Source organism: Citrus clementina, unplaced genomic scaffold (assembly GCF_000493195.1).
Source record: "Citrus clementina cultivar Clemenules unplaced genomic scaffold, Citrus_clementina_v1.0 scaffold_3, whole genome shotgun sequence".
Lineage (NCBI taxonomy): Eukaryota > Viridiplantae > Streptophyta > Magnoliopsida > Sapindales > Rutaceae > Citrus > Citrus x clementina.
In genome coordinates, this window is record NW_006262339.1 from 41,429,448 (window position 1) to 41,448,504 (window position 19,057).

At 33.3% G+C, this 19,057-nt stretch overlaps 5 protein-coding genes across 7 annotated transcripts in view; 2 read left to right on the forward strand and 3 right to left on the reverse strand.

Moving 5' to 3' along the window:
- LOC18047325 (5'-adenylylsulfate reductase-like 5) overlaps window positions 1–609 on the reverse strand; it is a 5,506-nt gene extending 4,897 nt beyond the window's left edge. Inside the window, exon 1 of the mRNA XM_006443371.2 lies at window positions 17–609. Coding sequence (XP_006443434.2) covers window positions 17–184 — 168 coding nt within the window. The 5' untranslated portion in view covers window positions 185–609. The remainder of the gene's footprint in view (window positions 1–16) is intronic.
- A 1,463-nt stretch (window positions 610–2,072) lies between these two features.
- On the forward strand, window positions 2,073–5,276 carry LOC18047327 (eukaryotic translation initiation factor NCBP). The gene is made up of 6 exons (XM_006443373.2): window positions 2,073–2,351; window positions 3,199–3,294; window positions 3,416–3,520; window positions 3,668–3,745; window positions 4,522–4,641; window positions 4,734–5,276. The coding sequence occupies exons 1-6, from the start codon at window positions 2,220–2,222 to the stop codon at window positions 4,863–4,865; spliced, it is 663 nt and encodes a 220-aa protein (XP_006443436.1). The 5' UTR covers window positions 2,073–2,219; the 3' UTR covers window positions 4,866–5,276.
- Window positions 5,277–5,582: 306 nt separating this feature from the next.
- Window positions 5,583–8,570, reverse strand: LOC18047328 (superoxide dismutase [Cu-Zn] 2). 3 transcript variants are annotated; one of them, XM_024186911.1, is made up of 7 exons: window positions 8,273–8,570; window positions 8,058–8,159; window positions 7,614–7,709; window positions 7,481–7,512; window positions 7,053–7,128; window positions 5,906–5,973; window positions 5,583–5,782 (listed from the first exon to the last, which is right to left on the reverse strand). In XM_024186911.1, exons 1-7 carry the CDS (start codon window positions 8,370–8,372, stop codon window positions 5,729–5,731), a joined length of 528 nt encoding a protein of 175 aa, XP_024042679.1. In that variant the 5' UTR covers window positions 8,373–8,570; the 3' UTR covers window positions 5,583–5,728. The 3 variants fall into 3 exon arrangements, with proteins under 3 accessions (XP_024042679.1, XP_006443439.1, XP_024042677.1); XM_006443376.2 differs by having other exon boundaries at window positions 5,906–5,959; window positions 8,273–8,568; XM_024186909.1 differs by lacking the exon at window positions 5,583–5,782 and adding an exon at window positions 6,822–6,873 and having other exon boundaries at window positions 5,906–5,959; window positions 8,273–8,568.
- A 2,518-nt stretch (window positions 8,571–11,088) lies between these two features.
- On the forward strand, window positions 11,089–15,052 carry LOC18047329 (tubulin alpha-3 chain). Its single transcript, XM_006443378.2, has 5 exons — window positions 11,089–11,388; window positions 12,547–12,761; window positions 12,843–13,042; window positions 13,270–13,778; window positions 14,477–15,052. The coding sequence occupies exons 1-5, from the start codon at window positions 11,276–11,278 to the stop codon at window positions 14,787–14,789; spliced, it is 1,350 nt and encodes a 449-aa protein (XP_006443441.1). The 5' UTR covers window positions 11,089–11,275; the 3' UTR covers window positions 14,790–15,052.
- Window positions 15,053–16,372: 1,320 nt separating this feature from the next.
- On the reverse strand, window positions 16,373–17,391 carry LOC18047330 (ethylene-responsive transcription factor RAP2-11). The gene has a single exon (XM_006443379.2). The coding sequence runs from the start codon at window positions 17,335–17,337 to the stop codon at window positions 16,510–16,512; it is 828 nt and encodes a 275-aa protein (XP_006443442.1). The 5' UTR covers window positions 17,338–17,391; the 3' UTR covers window positions 16,373–16,509.
- Window positions 17,392–19,057: the final 1,666 nt, after the last annotated feature.

Genomic DNA, 19,057 nt, shown 5'->3' on the forward strand with positions numbered 1-19,057 from the left:
CAATTAAAAATCGTACCTCGAAAGGAGGATTTGGAGAGATCCCAGGAGGGCACTGCGATTGAAGATTATTAAGAAACACAACTGAATCTTGCGGGCACAGCGATGCCGATGAAACGAGTCGTATAGATAAGATAACACTAAAAATGAAAATGAAACGATAAAAAGATGATGGTGAAGAAATCATTGAGAGGGGTACGACGGGGGAAATTGATAGCAACGCCGAGGTCAAAATTGGCAGCAAAAACAAACAAAAAAACAAACAGACAGAAGAGAAACAGAGAAAGAACCTGCTGATTCAAGGGGAAAGGGGAAAAAAGAAGAAAAAAGCAAACACAAGTGTAGCCCAGAAATAGTTTCAGTTACGAGTGTTTGGTGATGAATAGATAGATTGATTATTGATTGATAGCTTAGCTATATTTTCCTGTCTGTTTTGTTTTATTTTTGGTTAGTTATTTTTTAAAAAAAATTTAATACAGAAAAAAGTGTAAAGTTCGCGTTTTGATTTTCCAGCTCCCTAAAACTAATTATATTGGAAGGCTTTTTATTTATTTATTTATTTGTTTATTCCATGGCTGCCTGGTGTAAGATGTTCAGATGCTAAAGTCTAAAGATGATGTTTTTATTTTATTTTAATTTAAAATTAAGATAATTTTATTTAAGATAGTTTTATTAGGTGAATCCTATGCATGACAATAACAAGAGAGTCCCCAATTTATTACATATTTTTAAATGAGGACATAGATTGTCTGTTTGTATCAAATAAGTTCCTCACTTTTTAATGACCGAAGTACCCTAATACTAATGTTTTTGCACATACCAATTGAAGATATTGCGTTACAGATATGCCCAATTTGCGTCAAAATACCAAATATATCTTTTGACTCAGTTCTATTTTTATTTTTACACAATTATGTCCTAAAATTCAATGAAATTATAAAATACATTTATTTAAAATTAAATATTTACTCAACTTAGTACTTAATCGACCTACTTAAATTTTTTTTTTTAACTTATTACTTGACATTATCATGAAAGTTGGAAATAGAGTGAGTTTTCTTAACTTGAGTGGATTTTTTTTTTTTTCAGGATATAATTTTTTTTACCTCATTAGTGTATATTATGTAATATGATTTAATGGGTGTCCTTGTTAGTTGTGTTTCCAAATAATTGGGGTATGTGCTAAATAAAAAGCCGTGCCATGTGTCTACGTCGAGGGCAGCTACTTTCAGCCTTCTTGTTTCCCTAGAATTAGGACTTATTTTATATAATTGGAAAAAAAACTACTTCTTTCGAGAAATCATAAAAAATTATCATTGCCTTGCTAAATGAAATGTTATAGTTTTTTTTTTCCTCGGTTGACTGCCCCTTTTGTTTTATACGTATACTTTAAGTTCATTTTTTTTTTCAATGAAAGGCCCATTAGGCCATTAGGAAAAGTATTTTTGAATGGAAATCACAGCTTCAAGAATATTATTCAATGTTGAACCATTACATATATGGTATATAATAGTATATAATACACATCATGTTTACTATTCACGGCATAAATTTAAATAGAATGAACATCTAAAAAATTTATAGTGGTATGTGATGTTACACTCTTATTGGTGAATGATTTAAACAAAAAAAAAAATTAAAAATGTATAATATTATTTTATAATTCTACATTGTGATAGTCGTTTTTATAATAGTCCAATATAGTCGTAATAAGAACTTCTATAAATAAAGGTAAAGGTGGTGTATGAACTTAAACGTGTATATAATATTTAAAAAATAAACTAAATATCATAATTTTTTTTTTATAAGAAATTATTTCTACAATTATTAGGGTGTCTCGTATATTCCATTTTGAAGTCAAGGAAATGAGTTCCATGATTGATGATCCTCAGATGTGACTATGAAAGACGCTACGAGTTTTCAAAAAATCAGATGGACAGATAGGTTATAGCTCTAGCTCAGGAATAATCCAATCCGGTTTGCCAAACACGCTTGCAATTCCGAGTCATCTCTCAACAACTGTCAACCTCAGCCAATAATACGGTGCGTAGCAAGGCTACCAGACGCGACGACGTTTTAAGGAAAAAGGAGACAAAATAAAGCACAGCACACGAAATTCAATAATCCCTCCTCTGTTCACTTCCTTGTTTGGTTAAAAGTGAGAAAATTAGGGCTTGAGGTGAAGAAGAACAAAATTTAAAAAAGAAAAAGAAAATCAATAAATGGAAATAACAGATAAGAAGGAATCCGATATCAATAACACACAAACAGTCGCCGATTCCGTCGATAACAATAACAAAGACGCCGAAGAACGCCAAGCTCGTGAACTTAAAGCCAATTTGCATCCTCTTAAGGTTCTTATAATTTCGGCTATTTTATTGAATGCGTTTTATGGTTTTCATCTGATTGGATTTTTTTTTTGGTTTTAGTTATTACAATTTTTTGGTGCTTGAAATTTGTTATTTTTTTAAAAAAAATTATATTTATGCTCTCAAAAAAAAAAAGTTTGGCATGGATCTTCTCCGTAAATAGTCAAATGGAGGCGATGTGAGTTTTCGTGTGTACTCGTATGTACTGAAATTTTATTAATTAAAAAAAAATAGTTTTGATGTAAATTTGTAAAAACACGCCTTATGAAACCTTTTGAGGAATTGTAGAATTTTAGGTTAAAGTTTGCTCTTGCTCATAGTTTGTGATAATGTATGCACTGAAATTTTAGTAATTAAAAAACATAGTTTTTTATTTAAATTTGTGTAAACAAACCTTATGAAACTTTTTGAGGAATTGTAGAATTTTAGGTTAAAGTTGCTCCTGCTCATAGTTTGTGATAATACTCCTTTTTATTTTTATTTTTATTATTTTTAACCATGATATTGCTCTTGTTGATGCTGTGAATGAGAACTGAAAAGTTGGGATACTATTATTTTCATTCTAAAATGCATCAGAGGAAGGTTGTTGATTGGAACTCACACTGAACATTTTCCTTGTTGTGGTTATTATAAGGCTATAATTACCCTAAATATTTCACATACAGTGAAGGGAGAATCTTATTGACATGGCACAAGTAAAATGTTGCCACATTTTGATCTACTTTTTTTATGGTTTTCTTTTTTCCCGACTAAAACGTGTAGCCCTTTCTTTTAAAAATTTTATAATTGCTATGTTATACCACTTAATTTAGTTTGAAATTCCTATAAACAGAACAAGTTTGTCTTTTGGTACACTCGTCGAACACCCGGAGTTCGAACTCAAACATCGTACGAGGACAACATAAAGAAAATTGTGGACTTCAGTACTGTAAGTTCTTTTATGATAAGATCCTTGGGCCACATGTGATTCAGTATAAGTCCTTAGCTTTACGTATGTGATTTTACTAGTTCAAATGCTGATCTGGCCTTTTAATATAATTCTTATCTAGGTTGAAGGTTTTTGGGTCTGCTATTGCCACTTGGCTCGTCCTTCTTTGTTGCCAAGCCCTACAGATTTGCATCTTTTCAAGGAAGGAATTCGCCCATTATGGGAGGTAAACATCTAAAGCTTGATTTTCAATTGCTAATGCTATTCAATAATCATATGTTTGTTGCTTTGTTTGGACCCTAATATTTCAGAAGCTTGTAACTTTTGGATATCATATCTAGCTGTAATTTTTGTAATCTTTGTTTTATGTCAGGACTCTGCAAATTGCAATGGCGGTAAATGGATAATAAGGTTCAAGAAAGTTGTATCAGGTCGCTTTTGGGAAGATCTGGTAAGAAGAAGATTGGCAATAGCTTCTCCCCCCCCCCCCCCCCCTCCCCAAACACATCTGCATTCTACAGCAGCTTAGCATCTTTCATAAAATTAATTGATTAAAGCTTTAGTTTATTTGACTTGACTTGTTGGAGAGACATCGAGGAAGTGATGGAGAAAATCAGTTTGGCTATTGCCATATAAGTAGGATAATTGCCCCAATTGATATAATTGTTCCAGGAAAGCACTAAAGTCATTGTTCTACAGCATCTATGTAGAATAGAAAATGTTGGTTATCCATGAATTTTGTTAGTTACCAGCCTTCATATGGTAAATTATCAAATTTTCATTCAAGTACAAGCTCCTGAAACTCAGTCCAAATTATTCAAGTTTTCATCCTCTGTTAGGCTCTTCTTTTTGCACTATTTGCAATAACAATAAATAAATTGATATTTCAAACATGCTGATATTATTCTTATGGTGTATAGTTTGCTCTTCACATCACTATAATATATGATATCAATAATCTCATAGCTAGCAATATCCAAAAAAAAATTATGCATACACAAACTGAAGTTGATGCCATATCCTCTTGATTTTGCTATCCCATTGACGTATTGGGTTTTACGGTTTCTTTACATTTGGCAGCACTTTTGCACTCTCTTATGACCCATCTGTTATCTGAATATTAAGAGATGCCTTCCACAATGCTAAATTTTCACCCGGATGCCTGTTTTACTTTGATAATCATTTGTCAAAGATGTATTGTTTATTTACAACTGCACATTTTTGCAGGTTCTTGCCTTGGTGGGTGACCAGCTTGACTATGGTGATAACATATGTGGTGCAGTCCTAAGCATTCGATTCAATGAAGATATATTGAGTGTGTGGAACCGCAATGCATCTGATCATCAGGTTTGTGATTATTGACTTTGCAACTTGAAATGGCTATTGTCTATTTCTTTCACATTCTGTTGATATATGATATCTCCTCCTGTTTTGATCAGGCTGTGATGGCTCTTAGAGATTCTATCAAACGGCACTTAAAGCTTCCCCACAGCTATGTTATGGAATACAAGCCCCATGATGCTTCTCTGCGCGATAACTCGTCATACAGAAACACATGGTTGAGAGGCTAGAATTTCACTAGGCTTTATGATACTGTACTGATGGAGAAAGAACATGACAGTAGGAAGTCTTCTGTTTTTATTACATGCTCTGTTTGAATTTCTTTCACCCGATCATGCAGTTATCCGTGAATTGTGATGTGAGAATCATGTGGGCTGTCTCGATAGGTTAAAATCTTGATAATTAATTGTAGAACGATACCATAAAAAACTTTAAGGTTAATGATGGATTCATAAATGAGTAATGTCTTCATATTTGGATTTCATTGTATCTTTGCATATTAGTTCAGATAAAATGTCCGCTCCTGTTTTGCAACTCAAAAGACTTGCATGTGCAGTGAATTAGACTATGTATTTAGTATGTAACATGGTTATGATATTTGCTTTGAGGAATCAATGAAGGATTTAAGTTATTGGAGAGCAGATAACTCTTATTTGATGAGTTGACAGCCCTTCACCTCGCAAGTTTTGAGCTCCCTTTGTTCATGACTGACAAGCATAGTCAAAGCAATCAAAACGCTGACGAAATTCTTATTCATATATCCACCTCTAACCGGCCATTTTAAACTACTTTGGAGCTGATACAGAAGTAGACTCCTGGAGCTGAACTTAGCAAATCATTGCTCAGCTTCATTTAAGCAAAAATTGCCTTCCAGTAGAGTAAACAACCTGGATGCTTTGCTAAGGAACTGCCTATGATGGCTATTGGCTAATTACATCAAGACAAACTGAAAAGAGAATAACGAGTTTTCATATATAGTCTCAGCAAATGTCTCTCAGCCATCCCAAAACTTGTTACAATTTGACTATCAAGAGAATACATAGATTTTATTATCCGGAGGTGACACATCTTATTAAGAATTTTGATCATTGATCTATATTATGTGAAATGAGGTGCATCTAAACAGAGGACTGAATCCCAATGATACCTGCCAAAATGAATGAAATGCATAATGTCAAGCATCTACAACTGCATAATCCATAGTGTGTAAACAGAAAAAAAGAAGAAGAACAAGGAACACCACGGAATGGTTAAAATTTAAAATCATTACCACATCCAACTCTCGCCCCTGCATTCCCAGTTGTTTTGCTGAGTTCATGTCCACCTGAGCATTGGTCTCTGCTATTAGTTAAAATACAACGAGAAAGTCTAAACAACTTTGACCAGAAAAGAAAGATAATTGAAAATAGCAAACGGGTTATTACCGGGCCACAAGCAGAAACAAAAGAGAAAAGTTATAACTTATATAAATTAGGGGCATGTAAGATGCTTTCACTACAAGTAGTTCAGGAGCTTGTGCATGCATGTTTAAGATTGTATGTCTCTGTGGTCTAAAAATAACTGAGAGAAGAAACTGAATTTAGTTTTACTTCAAACATAGAATCTAAGACACCTCCACAACAAAGAAACCCAACTAACCAAATAGACCAAATTAGATATGCATCTCCATCTTATGCAGGTGAGCACTTTCCTGTCTACAGCATCAAACATTCTCTTGTTTGGCACGTTCACCAATCCTCATTCATTAAGATGATCAGAAGTAATCAACAGTCTTCCAAAGCTATTCACCAAACTATACTGGGGCATTTTGACTGAGAATTAGGCTGTCCAAATAACTTATAGAAACTTCCCAATGTATAAGATCTATTAATCCCCTTTGCCTCCATACGCAATAAGTTAGATTGACAAACTTCCTTTGACTCTATACAAGGGCACAGTCAAATAATGTTTCACTAAAGAGAATATAAGCACCTTGGCCTAGTACCACTCTTTACAAAAGGAAGGTAGAAACTTTCTGAGAGTATATAACCGATATGTGACTCATTCCACTGTGGGATCATTTAAAAAACACACAAGACGCACACTACTCAAAACAAACACGATAACACAAGGTGCAAAATAAACGGCCCAATACTTAATATGGTGATTGCAAGCAAATTGTGCACAAACTACACTGAATTTCTTACATTTAAAACTAAACTCTTCAAAGTAGTTGTAAAGAATCCAATGTACCTGAAACTAAGAGGAAGAAAAATTTTTTTTACATCCTTACCTTAAGCTTCAACCTGACATATTATTCTCCAAAAGAACTGACAGTTTAAAATAAACATACTTTTGTGTACATTTGTACCAATAAGCTGTATCCTTGTAATAAAAAAGATTTGTAATCAAAATTAAGGAGAAACTACTAAACTTGCCTTTTCCAAGATCATCAGGATCAGCATGCACAACAACAGCCCTCCCCAATATTGAGTGTTGCCCGGTCAGAGGAATCTACAATTGCAAGAGAGGGAATACAAGGAAAAACAAGCAACTAGCTGAGAGAAGAATTTCTATGGCAGCTCACATCAAAGAAAACAAAACAATTGCATTCTTATCTGTATAGCATTTGTAAATTATACTGAAAATTTAGCAGGATATTTAAGAAGAGTCCGCTGCACAATATGCAAGGCTCATGAAGAATATTCGAAAGTAAAACGAGGTCAACTACCACTCAAAATAGCAGATAACATAAATATAGTTGTAAGTCATGCCTCTAAATGATTTGGTGAAAAAATAAAACCAATCTAATTTCATACAGCCGACAGTGCACACTGCGGAAGTTTTTGTTTATTAATCCATTTACCATCCTGTCAGCAATTGAAACCTCAGCAACTCCTGCAATGTAGAAATCAATACAATTAGAATCACAGAAACTGAACTCTTTTACCTCTCCATATTATCATATGACATCCAGATAAAAACAAAGCAGTTTATACCATCAGGGCCTGCAACAATGTTTCCCAAATCACCAGCGTGCCGCTCGTTATCACTGGGAGCCCCATGATCCTTCTTCAATGGATTGAAATGAGGTCCTAAACCAAATTAACACGGCAAGACAGCACTCATAAACCCGCTCAAACAGAAGACAAACAGAACCTCAATGAAAGATAGTCGAATACAGACCTATGGGTATGTTAAGAACTAAGGTTGATGTGGAGCGGAATCAAAAGTGGGTGTTTACCAAATACTAAATAATACTAAATGCTGTCCTTTCAAAATTAAAAAGAGGCTTAACGGTTAAAAATATACCGCATAGTTGCATAAACATTACAATCTAAGCGGAACACTCACCACTTAAATATAAACATAAATCAGCAAGGAATTGCAAAAAGATTAAAAAATGAAGATCAAAGTCATCTCTTAAGAGAGAAAGATAGTACCAGTAGAATTGCAACCATTAGTGGTGTCACCGAGGGCGTGAATATGGAAGCCATGAAGGCCTGGCTTCAGTCCTGTAATCTTCCCTTTCACATGTGTAACTCCTGCGTATACATAGCTAATAAGTCATATGAATAATCAAAAAATACAAAGTTTATTTTTCAAGATTATGTTTTAACGAGTAAAAAAAGGGGGAAAAGAAAAAGAACAGAGATACCGTTGGGTCCTTGAACAAAGTGAAGAGAGCCTTTAACGCTGGTAGCACCAGAAATGAGAGCCACAGCTTTCACTGTGGCTTTTGTAGCCCCTGTTTCCATTTTTTATCTCTTGCTTTCTCTATCTGGGTCTTCTCGATATCAAATATTCATATTACATGATGCACTTTATTTGATTTGTTTCTTCTTGTGATTTATAAGTTAATTTCGTAAGCTTGTGGTCTCTGCCTATCCGTTGGAAAACCAGAGCTTCACAATTTTCTTCGTTTTTTATATTTTTGTTTTTCAGTTAGAAATTAGAAAAACCTCAATATTTGTACTCGACTCAAATTGAATTATCTTAAATTTAATAAATATTACTAGTATCAATTTGATTAATTATTAGATAGAGATATCATATTATTATTGGGCGGGCAGGGACACATTTCTACCTCTCTTCTAGAAAATAGTTACAATGAGTTCATAGTTTTTTTTTTAAAAAACAAATTAATAAAAATTCTGTATAATTAATTAATTAAATTCTTCTATTAATTATTTTTTTCTTAAATTTCATTGATTGTCTTTGATCATAAACTTTAATATAATTTTTTTTGTTAATTTATTATTATGACATAAAATGATCAAATTGCCCTGTACACGTGTTATTGTATTTAACGATTCAGGTATTTAATTATATACTTATAATCTAATATTTTTAAATGAAATCTAATTATTATTTTCACTACCCTTACTTGTAAATGATATAAATTTGATAGCGTAATAATTTACATGAGTATTGCGCCATAAAGACACTAGGTTATTTTAATTAAAGTTTAATAATCATACTAATAAAGTTATATTAGAAACAATGAATTTGGTATAAAATTATAAAAATATAGAAGTTAGAGTAAATTTTTGGTGCTTTTACCTTATAAGGGTAAAATTATCAATTTAAATTATGCCAAAACAATCTTTATAATAAGATATGATAAAAAAAAATCTAAGTTGTCAAAAAAAAATTAAGAAAGATTTAATCAACAAATTCTCCAACACTCTTTTTTATTTGAAACTTCTTAAGAATCACGTGCACTTTTTGTAATTATTTTTTAAAAATGATGTGGGTTTACAAAAATTATGGAATGGAATATAATTACTTTTATTATTTTACCATCTAATGTTTTTTGACATATCATTTCATTATTGAAATTTTTTAATAATTTTTTTCATTTTAACGTTTCAATTTTTGATATTTTATCATCAAACTATTAACTCCATTAATGAATTGCTAATTTCATAGGAGTATTTTATAATTTCCATATATTCAATATTTTAAGAATTTTACAAGGTATAATATTTATAATTTTATGAATTCATTGTTTTAGATATATAAATTAATCAATTGGTAAAAGTATCATTTCTTTGTATATAATTAATTATATGTTTTTTTCAGTTTAGGGAGTTGAATTATAATTACATTAGTTTATGAGAAAAATAGGCTTTTGTTATAATTTTCGCTAGCTTTAACGGTTTGATGGTAAAATGATAAAAACTAATGCATTAAGTGGGAAAAAATAAATGATAAAAAATTTTAGTAATAAAATAATATGTCATAATAAAACTTTAGTTGAAAAAATAATAATATTCGTATTAGATATTTAAAATTATTTTTAATTTATAATAGAAATTAATGTATATATTTGAATTCAATGTAAAAGTCGATTCCATGCCATAAAGGTGTATGGAATTTTTATGACAAGCGTTTATATGTTTAAAACAAATAGGCAATGTCGTACTACTTTCTTTGGATATTGTGATTGGATGTAGGACCAAGCCCACAATTTTAGCTATTAAACAAACTCCCACTAAATCCTGAAAATATATGGTCAGCCCAGCCCACACAAACTCCTCCCAGGGTAATGCTTCCCATAAATTATAAGAGTTAATAATAAAAGAATGATGCATCATTGGAGATAAAATATTTTAGCAGTTAACATATTATTTGGAAGTGTAAAATTGTTGATTTATATATTTTTAAAAAATTAAAAATATCCCAATAAATTTATTTATTCTTTGTATGCATCAAATTTATCAATCCAGCTACAAGGATATATAATTAACATGTTGAAGCATGAAACTAAGGTACTATATAAAGATGAAATGACTGGGAAAAAATATATTATTCAAATTTAGATCGATTTAGACTCAAAGTGTTTTTATAATTTTGAATTAAGAAAATAAAGTCTAACTAGTAACATAAAACTTTAAAAATGAAGGATGAAAAACTACTCTCTTCAATAGCAAAATATCATTTAAGACTCCGATTATATTTATAAATTATCTCTTGTACATTCTAGAAAGGAAAATACACGTTGTTGGAAAATAAATCCAACCGAAGTGTAATTTATTTATTTATTATTTTTATTTTAATCTTTGTGAGGTTTATTTTCAGGGAGTATATCACTGCTCTTCTAGAAATATTAAAAATAAAATGATTGGCGCATACCGTACAATATTCAAAAATTGTTTTTTTGATAAGGTACGATTATTCAAATTAATCCATCTAAAAAATAGATTTTTTTTTTTTTAGATCATGATGAAGATATAATTGATGGATAATGGATGTGATAGAAGAGATAAGAGCGGGAGGGAAAGCCAATTGTGTGGGCCACACAAAACGACAGTGAGCCTAGCTGTGTCAACCCCACAGAGCAAAACAGTCGGCCGGGCGCCAAGTGGCGGGACCCACGGACCAAACCCCGTGATCAACTGTCATTTAAAATCCAACGGCTATGACCAATCCAGAAGGGCAAACGCTTTTTCTTCCATTTCTTTTGATAATCTATTAACTAGTTAAACTAACTTTTTCTTTTTTGGGTTTTCGCCTTTATGTAACAACGTTCAGTAATAACAAAACAACGGGGAAAAAAAAAAAGCTTCTCTTGGTTTCTCTTCTTTTCATTATCTGTAAGTAATTGATCATAAATCATAATAAGATTGTGGGGTTTCGGATTTGAAGAGAAAGAGAGATGAGGGAAATAATAAGCATTCATATAGGACAGGCAGGGATTCAGGTTGGGAATTCATGTTGGGAGCTTTACTGCCTCGAACATGGGATTCAGCCTGATGGAACCATGCCCAGGTACTTATTTTTTATTTTTTATATATTTTTTTTGTACATACCTATAGGGGAATGATCTAATAGACGCTGATGTTTTTGTTACAGTGAACGACGCTCTCACATGATGTTGTTTGTTAATCTAACAGCTTAGCACCATTAGTCATACTCATATGCAAACGAATACTTGTATGTGTGGTCATCATTGTTATGTTGAGATAGGTCATAGATTTTTGTTTTTGATTATGTTAATTGTTTTCTGGATAGGGTTTATTCCGTTTTTGTGATTTTTTTTTTTTTTGTTTATGGTTAGAATGAATTGTGTACACAAAGAAGTAATGCATGCAAGTTTGTACATATGTATGTGAGATCTTCAACTTTGTGTTGAAATAAATTTGCTTTCTAATGAATTGGTTTGCTATCAGAGGCTTTTTAAGCTGGATTTTATCCCAAGGGGGGGTGGGGGGTGTGGTGTGTGATAATATATTATGTTTTTTTTTTTTTTTTTTTTGCATGGAAGTGAAATGATTAGGTAAACTTGCATAAAGTAGAGTGATCAATTTAGCATGTTATGAAGATAACTCTGTTGATTTAGTATAATATGATGATTTTATGCCAGAATTGCTCTTTGTCATTATGAATTTTATTTTCTTATCTATTCATCAAATTGGGTTATTTCCCCTTTTTCCTGATTTTTTTCATGTTTAGATCTTTTTTTTTTTTAATTTTTAATTCAAGTGATCCATAGCTATTGTGCTGCATCAATTCTGAGTTATTTAAATAAGCCTTTGTAGGTTTCTTGTAAATAAGTACAAAAGCATCATGGTTCCATTAAATTTAGTCGCATTAGCAATTCGGTACCATGAAATTTAAATCATAGATCCTATAGTAGAATGATATATTTGTGACTGAAATCAGTATTGAACAAAGCAACTCTGTTACCTGAGAGAGAAGTTGAGGTTGAGACTCCAGTTTTAGTATTATGAATTTGACTGTAGCCTCTTTCCTTAGGTATCATTTTCTTATGGTCTATGCTGAGAAGTCTGGGATGATTATTTAGTTGTCATATGTACCTTTTTTTCCTTAAAGGCTATGCTTAAAATTTGTTGCTGTTATAGATTTCTTGTTTTTTCTCTCTGGTTTAATAGATTTTCCTGATGTATTCTCCCTATTTGCTTCCAGTGACACCTCTGTAGGTGCTTGCCATGATGCTTTCAATACATTCTTCAGCGAGACTGGTTCTGGGCAGCATGTGCCTAGAGCAGTATTTGTTGATCTGGAACCCAGTGTTATTGATGAGGTAAGAACTGGGTCTTATAGACAACTTTTTCACCCAGAGCAACTCATCTCTGGCAAGGAAGATGCTGCCAATAACTTTGCCAGAGGACACTACACAGGTAAATCCTATAGCTGAAAATGGCTGTATTTTTATACTTAATTTATTCACTAAATTGTTTCCCTGGTGTTGTGTATTGCAGTGGGGCGGGAAATTGTTGATCTCTGCCTTGACCGAGTAAGAAAACTGGCTGACAATTGTACCGGTTTGCAAGGATTTCTAGTATTTAGTGCTGTTGGTGGTGGCACTGGTTCTGGTTTGGGTTCTTTACTTTTGGAACGCTTATCGGTTGATTATGGAAAGAAGTCAAAACTCGGCTTTACTATCTACCCATCTCCTCAGGTACTACCTCAAGAACCTTAGTATGCGAAAGAAAATTTGAGGAATTTTTAGCGGCTATTTTATGCACATAAGCATTTGCTCTTTTTAATTTGTCTAGGTATCTAGTTAATAGTAACAAACTCTTAGGAAAGGTGAATCATTAGTCCTTATATACATATACTTTTCTTCACTCAGGTGCTTAAAATATTGGAACAAGACTCTTAATAAACTATTTCCATATTGTGCAGGTTTCAACTGCAGTTGTTGAACCTTACAACAGTGTGCTTTCCACTCATTCTCTCCTTGAACACACAGATGTTGCTGTGCTTCTGGACAATGAAGCTATATATGATATCTGCAGAAGATCTTTAGACATCGAACGGCCAAATTACACCAATTTGAACCGCTTAATATCCCAAATTATCTCTTCATTGACTACCTCCTTGAGGTTTGATGGAGCCATAAATGTGGATATTACGGAGTTCCAGACTAACCTAGTGCCATATCCTCGTATCCATTTCATGCTTTCTTCTTATGCTCCGGTAATTTCAGCTGCAAAGGCCTACCATGAGCAGATATCCGTTCCTGAGATCACGAGTGCTGTTTTTGAACCCTCAAGTATGATGGCCAAATGTGATCCAAGGCACGGAAAGTACATGGCATGTTGCTTAATGTATCGTGGAGATGTTGTACCAAAGGATGTCAATACTGCGGTTGCCACCATCAAGACGAAGCGGGCAGTTCAGTTTGTTGATTGGTAAGTTCACATTCCATGTGTTTCGATTTTATGAAATAATCAAAATTGATCATAACTTTTACTAGGATGGATAAGATAAGCATTATAATAATGGTTGTGAAATTATTGTTTCTATATCCTATGTTCTTGGGACCACTGGATCTTTTGATTTCTCTTCCTCTAGGGAAAGGGATCATGGTCTTAAACTGTGTTTTCATTATAAGTCATACCAGTTTGGTATCTGTCATTTGCAAGTATTATAGATTTTATTATTCTCAGTGTACCATCAATGACCAATATGGAAACGGAGGCACATAAGCCCGTATATTACAAATCACATTTCTTCCCATCTTAAGACCAAAGATGACAGTAAGCAGAAAAATTCTCATCAATTATTAAGTCGGTGTAGACAATTAATATAGCACAATTAAATATTTGATTTCTCAACAAACATTAGATACATCAAACCATTTTAAATGTGTTATTCGTTATCACGATAATTAATAATCTTAGACAGAGGGTTGGCACACATGTACTTTCTTTGTTAGGCGGATGTATGTTGTTGCATTATGTTTTTGGCATTCAGTGAACTGTTGCTAAGTAATTGTGCTTTTACATGGTATGATGAGAACTCTTCTGCCTCGTGCTAGGACTAGATACTTTTTTGTTCATTTCCCTTTCTTTCATCTGAATTACAGTTATATATGAATATGTTTCAGGTGTCCAACTGGTTTCAAATGTGGTATCAACTACCAGCCACCGACAGTGGTACCAGGGGGTGATCTTGCTAGAGTTCAGCGTGCAGTTTGTATGATAAGCAACAACACAGCTGTGGCTGAGGTTTTCTCCCGAATTGACCATAAATTTGATCTCATGTATTCCAAGCGAGCATTCGTTCACTGGTATGTAGGTGAGGGCATGGAGGAAGGTGAATTCTCAGAAGCTCGAGAAGACCTTGCTGCTCTTGAGAAAGACTATGAGGAAGTTGGGGCAGACGGTGTTGATGATGACAATGAGGGAGAAGATTACTGAAAATAATCTTGACAGGGTAGCAGCAACTGTTTCTTTATCCTATCTCATCTCCCATATTTTTTCTCCAGCTATGTATTGTCTGAATTCCTATCCATTCTATTGATCTTCTAAAGTGCCTCTGTGTTGTTGTATGGCTTTGTAATTATGTTGGTTTTAGAAGAACAGTGTGAGAATCAACAGTCCTCATTCTTAGAAATGAGGCATCTCACTGCCTAATAAAATCACTTCCTTGTGCGCCCACTGAAGTGACTGAGTTCCTAGTGTCTTTAATCTATTTTCTAGGTATCCATTTTTGCAACATCATAAAACATTCTTTCTTGATGGTCGCTAAATGCATGCATGGAGTTCAAAGGATCATGACAATGAACTTACATTTTGATTCGTCTGTGTTCGCCATTCCTGACCAGCTGACCCTTGTAGACCAGTGAAGAAATTTTAATTGGTATGCAAGCAGGATTGAATATGTTAAACGTTTTGAGTATTTGCAGTATTTCCTGAATATTCAATTCTTTGGCCTTCTCCAAAATCTGACCTTGCTAATATTAGTTTAAGAGCAGAGAGCTGCATCATGCAACTACGCTATAATACAATATGCAGTTCAATTAGTTGATGGAGAAGTGTTAAAAAGAAGAAAAAAAAAAAAAAAATTCCTTTCTCTTACCTTCTAGATTCCATATCCAGTTGTCAAAGCCCATGTGGCAAGACACATGATTTTTCATTTTTGTCAAGGCATTGAAACTAAAAATCATCTATTAATGTCTACATGTCACTAGAAAGTGTTTGGAGGAATTTACAAGATATTTTGCTAATGATATCACTTGAAAGTGATTGGGAACAGCAGTACATCACCATCTGCTCTTTCCTCACTTCAACTATGCAGAATTTATTAACCCAACTTACAACAGTAACACCAGAATTTCATGTCTGTTGTGTTCACATTCTCATCAGTTACACCATAGGCATTACAAGAGCCACTTCCACACTCCTCGAATTTACCACCTTTGTTTCGAATCTTCAAGTTCACATCCGAAGATGGTTGCATTATCTGAAATGAATGCATCTAATTAATTGACTTTCGCAAGTAATTTTATGTTAAGAAGGAAAGCTTTCAGTTTTTTTGTGACAAACCAAACGTGCACCTAATGCAAAATTAGAAAATAAGCAAGATTGGCTGGCAAAAGCATCACCAAATGATTTTTTTAATTAGTCGATTCTAGTGTGTCAACCGCAAATGCAACTACCAGGAATTTTTAGTATAATGAACATGGAGAAAGACAACATGTGCAACTAATTTGCAGTTATTGGTTATATGGCCCAACTGGAGCTGTAACAAGAATACATGATGCTGGATTTCAATTATTATTATTTTTTTTCCTGTTAATGCGTAAAAGATGTTGATGACAGGACTTTTAATAATGTGGGATAAAGATAATTAATCGAACACGATTGCTTACACTTTGCATTGAGTGATGAATGTGTTGAACTTCCTAAAACAGAAAAAATAAAATTCAAATTCATGTGTTTAGCAATTTACATTACAAAAATAGCAAGAACAAGTTCAGGATAAACTAATTAATCTCCTTTTGATATTTGTTAATTCGGCAAACCAGTCCTACGATCATATACTCAACTCTAATTTTTCCAATGCAAAGAAACGGAAACAAAAGACTGAACAGAAATAGAACATTTCCATGGTGATTTGAACCATGTGGATCATATTTTACAGAGCATATGAACACAATGGTGGAAGATCCCAGAAAGCTTCAGCAGCATCATGGACCGTGTCCATGTACTCTTGCACACCATTTATAGCATAAAGCGACGCCGATATTTGCCTTTCAACTTTCATCCTTTCAAATTCTGCAAACTCTGAGTCAGTAGTAGTCTCAGGCAAAGCACCGTTCTCTGGTAAATCCAACAGTTCTTGAGTATACGAAAATTGGTCAACCCCATTTCCAGAACCCCAAGAATGATCAATCTGAGCAGAACCCAGTTCAAAATCCTCGATGCACTTACTCAGGTCCGGCTTGTATGCATCATCAAATAACTGAGCATCTTGAATTATGTCACTTGAAGAAGATGAAAGTTCCCCACTTATGACACCACTGCAGCTGGTGCAGCTACTATTAGAAGTTGCAGTACTAGTAGGAGTATAAGCAGTAGTTGTGGTGGTGGCAGAGGCTTCAACACTTTGTTGTTGACATCCCTTTTTGTTGTTAACAAGGTTTCTTATCCGAGATGCAAGAGGAGAATCAAAGCTTACGTTGGTATCAAAGTTGGTGCGAGTGTTTGATCCGCGGAGAAGGCAAGCAGCTTCGTCGTAGGCACGAGCAGCTTCTTCTGCAGTTTCAAAGGTGCCAAGCCACACCCTTATCTTCTTTGTGGTGTCTTTGATCTCGGCTACCCATCTACCCGAAGGCCTTTGCCTCACACCAACAAACTTGCTATTGCTTTTTGTCCTGTTTCTTCCCTTGAACTTGCCCGCTCTGTTAACTTGATTGATGCATGCTTTCTGCAGCTGTTTTTGTTGTTGAAATTGAATTTCCATTGAAATTTATTTTGAAAAAGGAAATCTAGGACTGTGAAGTCTCAAAGAAGGGAAACTTTTATGTCTCCTAAATTTCTTGGTTGTCATGTCAATGGATAGCGAGAAACTTATAAGCAAGTTTGAGTTCAATAATAGGGATTTGTGGTCACATTACAGCGACATTTTCATTTGTTTTTTTGCGTTTGTTGTGTAATGATTTGTTTATTTTGATGCACATAAAACTATTCATCCTCATATTTCTGTTTTTTCCTAATATACCCTAAGTTTGACTTGGTAAGAAATAAATAATTCATCCTCCATATAATTAAACCTGGATGTCTGGATATGTGTGAATCAAATTCAAGACATTTGGGTTTAAAGTATATTACAATTTCACTTGTGAAAAGTATGTCCAATTGCAAAAAAAAAGGGCATCCCTAGAGCATCTTAATACCATCTCTCCAAACTAAATCCCTAATTATGAAATTTTTTTCCCCATTAGGGACAGGAAAGTCGCTTCAGATTTCGGAAGCACAAAGTCATAAGAGAGGAAATCAAAAAATTCCTTGGTATGAATTATTTATGGTTAAGGTATTGTCCTCTTTTATGCAACCAAGTCAATATGAAAGCAAAATCTGTGAAGGCGGGAAGAGCTGCCACGTGGAGACAGCAGAGATATACTTTAGATAAAACCAAAGAACTAGGGTTTAAACAAGATTGGCAGTTACCATAACAAGATAAAGGCCACGGCAATTTTACCGAAGACCAAGTCATGATGCTTAAAAAGATCGTCTCACCGTGCACGCTGGGTTTGTTCCAACCTCCTGTCCTATTCTTTACATCACCAGACAAAACTTGTTCTTTTTGCATTATATTATTCCTCGATTCTTTATAGATTCTAAAATCCCTACCCCATTGTGTAGTCTGTGTCTGTAGATGACTGGCAAAGACTACTTTGCTATTCTAATAAATTAGCAATTCCATGTATAAAAATTAAAATAAAACGATATTGTATTTTGTTCTTTAACTATGTTACCTTTTGTGGAGTGGTAAGTTGCTGCTCTCGCATCAATTTCAGTCCTTATGTTAAAATATTTGAACTCAATTCCTCTCTTAATTAAAGAATAATTGAATGGAAGCAGTCGGTAGTCATCTGATTAAATGAAAGCAGTCAGTAATCATCTGATATAGCATCAGTAGTTGTCTGATTGTATTATCAATATAAAAAAAATGTTACATTATATGTATCATACAATACATCCATAAGTTGTTTGTTTCATATGTTATAATTTTTTAATTTTAGATGACAACAAAAAAGTTGCTATATGTTACATATAATATTACATAACATGAGCCATTCAACTGATGTAACATAAGACATGGCTTCACCATATAATGATAATCTTAAGTAATTAATTTTCTAATAAATAAGTAATTTTATGATAAAAATTAATAATTTTAATATAAACAAAAACCCAATCACCTTCTCACTCATATGAAGGAGATTTAAATATTATATTATTTGAAATCAACTTAATAAGAGATTTTACCAATTTAATCAAACTAGCACTCACACCTCAATTCCATTTGTTTACATAAAATATAAACAACTTGGAGATAACAATTAATATCGCTTTCAAAGATTATGGTTTCCGTTTTCAAGATGAAATACCCGAACATTGACACTGACCCCAAAAAGAAAATTTTGTTTGTATGTATTATACAATTGCAAGTGGTCGCA

Bases quoted from the DNA above. Each gene is read 5' to 3' on its own strand.
- LOC18047327 (XM_006443373.2), top strand. From the start codon at position 2,220: ATGGAAATAACAGATAAGAAGGAATCCGATATCAATAACACACAAACA. The intron at 3,521-3,667 runs GTAAACATCTAA...GTTTTATGTCAG, and splicing joins GAATTCGCCCATTATGGGAG to GACTCTGCAAATTGCAATGG. The intron at 3,746-4,521 runs GTAAGAAGAAGA...ACATTTTTGCAG, and splicing joins GTCGCTTTTGGGAAGATCTG to GTTCTTGCCTTGGTGGGTGA.
- LOC18047328 (XM_024186911.1), bottom strand. From the start codon at position 8,372: ATGGAAACAGGGGCTACAAAAGCCACAGTGAAAGCTGTGGCTCTCATT. The intron at 7,710-8,057 runs GTACTATCTTTC...AATTTGGTTTAG, and splicing joins TAATGGTTGCAATTCTACTG to GACCTCATTTCAATCCATTG. The intron at 7,129-7,480 runs GTAAATGGATTA...TTGCAATTGTAG, and splicing joins TTTCAATTGCTGACAGGATG to ATTCCTCTGACCGGGCAACA.
- LOC18047329 (XM_006443378.2), top strand. From the start codon at position 11,276: ATGAGGGAAATAATAAGCATTCATATAGGACAGGCAGGGATTCAGGTT. The intron at 11,389-12,546 runs GTACTTATTTTT...ATTTGCTTCCAG, and splicing joins CCTGATGGAACCATGCCCAG to TGACACCTCTGTAGGTGCTT. The intron at 13,779-14,476 runs GTAAGTTCACAT...AATATGTTTCAG, and splicing joins GCAGTTCAGTTTGTTGATTG to GTGTCCAACTGGTTTCAAAT.
- LOC18047330 (XM_006443379.2), bottom strand. From the start codon at position 17,337: ATGGAAATTCAATTTCAACAACAAAAACAGCTGCAGAAAGCATGCATC.